Below are 7,011 nucleotides of genomic sequence, written 5' to 3' on the forward strand. Positions count from 1 at the left end.
TTGGAAATAATATTGTAATTCACATAATTACAGCACCTTTTTAACTGTACCCTTACAAAAAAAATCCTAAAAGCCACCTGATTCATTTGGCAGCATAAATCTAACATACCTTTGTCAGCTTTACCACCGAGGTAAGGTTTTGTTGCTCCATTTAGTCAGACTTGAATTAATATGCAAGAACAAAATACCAATGTTGTCACTATTTCCTGGTCATTGCTGTTGCATCTCATGAATCTCGTGTTGTCTCTGCATGATAAATGTGTTAGTGGCTTATTACTCATGCATTGCCACTGACAGTGAATATTCTGATGGCGATGCCAAACATCTATCAAAACCAAAAATTATCAGTTTCCAGTCAGCTGGGTTGTAAACTAAATGTCAGTTAAAGTCTAAGCTTCCAGATGCTTCCTAAACGTCTGTCTGAAGGCTCGCCTGTTACTTTATTATTTCTGTAAAAAGTGTTTCTCTTATTCATTCTTTAGATGGCATCAGACCCAAATGATAGTAATTTACTGAGAGCAGCTCTCAGGTGCCCTGTGGCTATGCACAAGTGAGTGTGTTTAGGCTGAGAACCTGTACTAAATCTTGCTTATTTGTGTTACTCCTAATGGGGAGCATGCCAATCAAATCTGTTTGGCATAGAATAAATATTAAAGCAGCAATTTTTACCAGAGTAACACAGTTAGTTTCTACTTTAGAAATATCACGGTAGTGGAGTAAACATGGAAACAGCACCTGGGATCCTGCGTGATATAATCCACTGATAACAGCAGTCACATCCCCACAGTCTGTCACTTCATCTCCACAGCACAATCTCTTCTATCAAAGGATTTCACCCAGCAAGGCTGTGCTCATATAAAAAGCTGTTTTATTTCATTAAAGTTTGGGCCCTTCTGTCTACAAACAGTGTTTCCCTACTCTCAGCTGTTTCCATTTAGTTGTTTATCTTAATCAGAGAATTTCTTAGCATTTTAGCTAATGTATTACCCACCTGTTAACATCTCAATATTACCAGTCTGTGGGTGTAACACTATTACATACTAAATGGTTGATAGAACCACTTTTAATCTGCCTTATTTACACATATAATTTTTATAGTTAGTTAGCTAAGTTCATAATGTGCTTTGGGGATGATAAGTGCTACAGAAGATAAGCATTATTTTATCCTTATGGGAAGTAAATCCACATATCTCCAAAGTGTTATCAGTTAATTAAATGCCACTTTACAAGGGGGATAGAGCATGGAAGAGGCTGTGTTCCAGTAGCAGCCTCAGTGTCCACATGCAGTCTTCTCAGAGTTAAATTTCCTAATTGGATAAGCAGGTGAGAGCACACTCTGCAAGCAGGAGGCTGCTGGCATTGCATTTGTTCATACCTCAGCATGTGCAGATCATTCCAGCACAGGCTTCTTTAACCATCAAGGAATTTAAAGCTCCCATTCAACTTCTCACATGTAGTAAAGGAGCAGGTTCTCTCTGCACTTCTCCACTACAAGGAGACAAACCCTCGCTGTTCACCCATTTTCTGGCCAGCTTCACTTCAGCAGTTCTACTGCCCTGGCCTCTCATTTACAGTAATGTGCAAATGGTTTTTATTTTCCCTGATCTTATACACAATGTGTTGTGACTCTTAAAGCCCCTGTGTCCAACCTGGCCTTGAACACTGCCAGGGATGGGGCAGCCACAGCTTCTCTGGGCACCCTGTGCCAGCGCCTCAGCACCCTCACAGGGAAGAGCTTCTGCCTAAGAGCTCATCTCAGTCTCCCCTCTGGCAGGTTAAAGCCATTCCCCTTGTCCTGTCCCTACAGGCCCTTGTCCAAAGCCCCTCTCCAGGTTTCTTGTCAGTCTTTTTAGGTACTGGAAGGCTGCTATAAACAGCCAGACAAGGCTGTTGCTTGTAGAAGGGATTAGCATCTTCTCACCATGCAATGGTCACCAGATGCATAGGGGTCTCATGATGAGCCATATCTTTGTATGCTGTTTCATGATGCAAACTGGAGCCTCCTATATGCCACTAAAGTTAAAAAGCTGTCCCATCTTTGCTGACTCAGGATCCTGTATATGCATAATTCCCACAATTCCCCCAATTCCTCATGGTCATCAACTGGATTCCACATTAGCCCCAGTGGAACAGAATTAGGTACACAGAAGTGTGCTTGGCACTCTCCAGGAAACACAGGGTTGCCAGGAAAGCTAGATGTTCTCTTCAAGTCTCTATTCACTCCAGCTCCTCACTAGCTAAGCGGTTTGTCACACAAACACAGAAACTCCCCCTTTGTAAACACAGAGCCAAACAGAGAAGTTCATTTGTGTGGATCTCCATACAATTGGAGATAATCTGGACCACAATTTTTGCTTATGTAAATGTCAGCACACAGAAAATTAGGTTTGGACCAAGGAGACAAGCTGTAGCTAATACCTGCAGTAAAGTGTACATGTTCTTTCCTCACCTTCATTAGCTTTCTCTGAATGCCTCCTGAACAAGAAAATTTCATCCATAAAAGTGACTAGACACATTAAAAATGCTCCAAATCCTTAGGTAAGTGCATGCACACACAAACTGCTCCATGTCAAAGGGCTCCCCTGCACTTCATGGCAACCAGGACAGTCATCCGATTAGAGACCAGCAGAAAGCAACAGAAAAGCAACAAGGAAAACCCACAAGACTTGTGCAATAATGAACTTTTAGAAAGAACCAAGCACATATCCAGTTCCCAATCAGTTTGAGGCCAAGAGACAACTGAGTAGACAAATTCAGACAAACCCAAGTCTTCTCATAGATACTTTATGAATTACAGCTAGGATAACACTCAGCAAAGGCGCTGTCTGCTGCGGTGGCTCCCAGATCCTGTTTAGCATCCCCAAGGCACTGTGCCAACCGCCATCTGAAAGAAGCACCCCATGGCTGACATGGCAGAGCTTTGTGCAGTGGCAACCCCAGCTAAGAGTAGCTGAAGGACACCACAAAAGCAAGGTCTATCACCTGGAAAGTGAGGGGTTACTGTATGGGGCAGATGGGACCATGTCTGTGACAGCTCTTCTGCATGGAGAGGAGTTAAGAGAGAGCCTGGTGTTATTTCCAGAATGGTACTGTAGAGAAATGTCCTTCAAAAGGAAGGATTGTGTAAAGCCATTCCTTTACCAGCACCAAGGCAGTGTGTTTAAGCCTGTTTTCACAGCCAGCACTAGCAGAAATGAATAAATATATACATAAGAAGAGGGCTGCCGCATCGGAGAGCTGTGCTTTCCAACATGCTTTACGCTACAGGATTCAAACCCCAAAATCATACCATGGGAAGGTCAGATTGCTCTTTTGATCCCTACAGAATGCAGCTCTTCAAGAGACTGTTTTTTAAAGATGGCTTCAACTCCCACTGAAATCCAGCCAAGTCCTGCAAGGCACAAAATAATCCATAGCTGACTGCACCCAAACTGTGGTCTAGTTTCTCTCTTTGGCCAAATGCTTCCCAGTCTCCCTGAGGTGCAGGGGCTCCCCACAGGCTACTCTATATGATGTTCTGTGGCTTTGGACATGATAAACCATCAGTCAGATTTAAACCAAAGCATAACTTCACACAACAGAGAGAGCTCTCTCAGTGGCTGCGTTCTGCAGGCAGCCTGTCTGAGAGCATATGGTGATTTTGTCAGGCACTTCTCACCCGCATGCAACTTCTCTATTCTAAAGTCAAAAAAAAACCAAGTGAGTTCCTAGTTGCATACCTCAAGCAGGCACCAGGATTTCAGCACTGGGTATTCTCCAGGTGCCCTGAATGAACATCATTTTGGGCACAGCAATCTCCTGGCTGCCAGCACACTTTACTGGCTCCTCTTAGTGGCGATAAGGATTCACCTGCCCCCCCCAACCTGCTCTAGAGCCATGTGTCACTGACGCACAAGCGCAGACATCCCTCCAAGAACAGAGCACACTGTACTCTTCTCAAAATCACATGTACCAACGTGCTTAAACCACGACTACCAAATATATACTTGTCCCAAAGTTACATAAGTGCCATGCCAGAGCTATTTTGCAGCCAGACTCAGCAGTGCTCCTATAAATCACCCCAGCATGCAGCAGCCAGATAAGCTGCCACACCTGACATTTGACATGGGTTAGTGGTGGACTTGGCAGTGCTGGCTGGCTGGATTTGATGATCTGAAAGGTCTTTTCCGACCTATCTGATTCTATGATTCAGGTGCTCAGCTTTCTGCCTGCCTAAGAAAATGTTTGGGATACAGCAATGTCTCTGTTACCTTCCTGCCTCCCCTGGCCTTCAGGTGCACGAGTGCTCTTCAGCACTGAGCAGCCTCTGCACCACACCGTGCTCACAGCAGCCCACAGAGGAAGCAGCACATTCAGAGCTGTCCTTGCACTCAGCTCCTGTCACAAGCACCAGCTACTCCAACACAGCCCAGAGCACAGGAGCAGGGAGTCCCATGTTAATCTCCACAGCAGAAGGGTAATAACTTAGTGTCAACTCTCTCTGTATTTGCAGGAATGGTAGATGGCATCGTGACTACTTGCGCAATACTAAGGTCCCAGTACGAGGTCTCTTGCCTCAAACTGCAGCTATTCCCCCTTTTCAAATAAGTGCTAAAATCTTCCTGGAAACTTCTTCCCAGCAATTCCAGTTTCACAGTTTGACTGGAAATAACATCCAGCTTCCTACCCTGTTCCTCACGATTCTTATTTTTCACCTTGTTGGTCACCCAATAGTGCTGCTTCGACATCTTTGGTGCTGAGCACTCTCACAGCCAGGACAGGGTTTTCATCAAGTCACAATGAAAATTACACTTGCCCACCCAGCTCAGGGCTTCTTGTTTTGTACCGTGCCTCCCCAAAGTACAAACACCAATTGAAACAACTACTATGCAGCAGGAAAGGTATCTTGTGTTCCAGCACCTGTCTCACGTCCTCAGTGCACACGTAAAATTGCAATAGCACTGACTCCACAGGGAGCCACAGCGGCTTTCAGATCCACACACACCTATCCATGCATTAGCCTCCTACTGAAAACTTGGGAGAGGGAATCACACTGACAAAAACATTAACTGGGCTGCTTCTGATACAGGCAAACTTGAATTGTTAACGCTACAGAGACGGGAAGCCATCAACAGGGCTCTTGACTGAGATTACATTCCCAGTTGTGATCCCACAGGGAACAATTTCCAAGAAGTTAGCTTCCCCAGCCAGTGTTTTAATTAGAAACCTCACCTAGATACCTCGTATCTTCACGCCTCTCTATCCCGCATGGCATCTTTAAAACTCTCTTTCTGCATCTCCGAACTACTGAACCTGGTGAGATTTTAATGGAAATCCCTTCCCTACGCTATAAACAGAAGATTACTTGAGATTTTAATTAGCAGCTGTCAATGCTGAGCCATAGGAAACACTGAACAGTTTGCTTAACTTACTAGAGAAAGTGTCGTTTGCTTTCCAACCTTCTGCACTCGAATGATGCAACACAATTGAGCCGTTTAAAAACTCCCTTTCACTAAACCAAACTCCAAGGTAGTAAAATCCATTCCCTCGATCAATATACAGCGTGCAGCTCCAGCCCGTGTTAGCCCGCTGAACATCCTCCTCATCCGATGCAGAAATCATGCCACTGTGATTTCCTGACCATTATTACAAACCTAAAAGGCAGCATTATGTTATTCCCATTTCCTCCCATCCTGTGCAATGTACTCTGAGCTTTAAACACAAACGGAACTTGGAAATCAGATACTAAATCGATTCAGTGCACGGAGCCTCCGTTTGCAGGTTTATACAGGAAAGAGCGCGGTTCTACCAAGCCAGCCCTGTGCCCACTGCCTCCATTCACCCCCGCGCCGTACCCTAATGACAATTAAAAGCAGCAGAACTGTTCCTACCGTTCAGCTGCCTGTAGACGATGTCTTCCAGGAGGGAAAGTCTCTTCAGCACTGCGTCCTGGATGGAGCTGATGCCGTGCGCGGTCAAGTTGGCCACTTCTGCCCTGGGGTGGATGTCATGGAAGGAGTCGCCACTCTTGGCCGTGATGGGTCTGCACTTGGCCAGGAAAAGGACGAAGCCGGCCACCGCGATCAAGTTTAACACCAGCAGGACTTTGACTCTCCGCAAAGAAGCCATCAAACTTCCCGAGGGGCCCCGCCAGCCGCCGCGCTGCCTGCAGGGGCTAAGGGAGCGGGAGCGGGCCGCCAGCCGCCCGCCGCTGCGCGCACATCCCACGGCGCGGAGGGCTGCGCTCCCCGGCCCGGCCCCGCGCTCACCGCGGAGGGCTGCGGGGCGCCGGGAGGAGAAGCGCGGGCTCGCCGAGGCGCGGCGGAGCTACGGCCCCGCACAGGAGACGCCACCGCCGCCGGGGCAGCCCGCCCCGCTCCGCCCGCCGCCGCGCTGCCGCCGGCGCAACTTCATGCCCCGCGCAGGGCGCCCGCGCCTGGGCTCCCGAGCGACCGCGGGGCCCTGCGGCAGCGCCGCCGCGCCTGCCTCCGCCGGTGCGCGGGAGGGCGCGGGGCCGCTGCTGCGCTGCGCGGACGGGGCATGCCCCGCCGCCGCGCTGCACCGCGGCCGGGAGGGGAGGGGAGGGAGGAGGGAGCAGGGGGCGGGCGCGGAGTCGCGCGCAGGTCCCGCCCCTCGCGGTGCGCGGAGAGGCGGCGGGGAGAGGTCACGCCGGAGCCCCGTGGGCGCGCAGGGCCGGCAGCGCCGCTCCGCGCATCAACCGCGCCTGCGGAGAGCGGCCCCGCCGCCGCCCGGCTGACGGCAAATCCCGGCCTGGAAGACGGAGCGCGGCGAGGGGCCCAGCCCCGCGGGCTGCGGGATGAGCGGCCCCGCAGCTGGGTCCGCGCCTTCCACCGGCCGCCCGCAGCGTCCCGATGGGGACGGGCACCGGTACCGCACATCTGCTGTGCAGGATGAGGGAAGGTTTGAGCCCGCGGGGTTCCTCCAGCGGGTGGGATGCGTGCCCGTTCCTGTGTCCTCTCACCTGGAAACCCGGCTTTCCCACAGGCATGCCCTAACAAACGAAGCAAACCG

General features: G+C 49.6%; 1 protein-coding gene across 1 annotated transcript in view; it reads right to left on the reverse strand.

Moving 5' to 3' along the window:
• Positions 1-6,345, reverse strand: part of GALNT17 (polypeptide N-acetylgalactosaminyltransferase 17) — a 187,400-nt gene extending 181,055 nt beyond the window's left edge. The window contains exon 1 of the mRNA XM_062631853.1: positions 5,871-6,345. Within this exon, the coding sequence (XP_062487837.1) occupies positions 5,871-6,108 (238 nt within the window). The 5' untranslated portion in view covers positions 6,109-6,345. The remainder of the gene's footprint in view (positions 1-5,870) is intronic.
• Positions 6,346-7,011: the final 666 nt, after the last annotated feature.

The sequence above is a fragment of the Pezoporus occidentalis genome, unplaced genomic scaffold (genome assembly GCF_034315485.1).
Source record: "Pezoporus occidentalis ecotype Australia unplaced genomic scaffold, CSIRO_AGI_Poc_V1 ctg110, whole genome shotgun sequence".
NCBI lineage: Eukaryota > Metazoa > Chordata > Aves > Psittaciformes > Psittacidae > Pezoporus > Pezoporus occidentalis.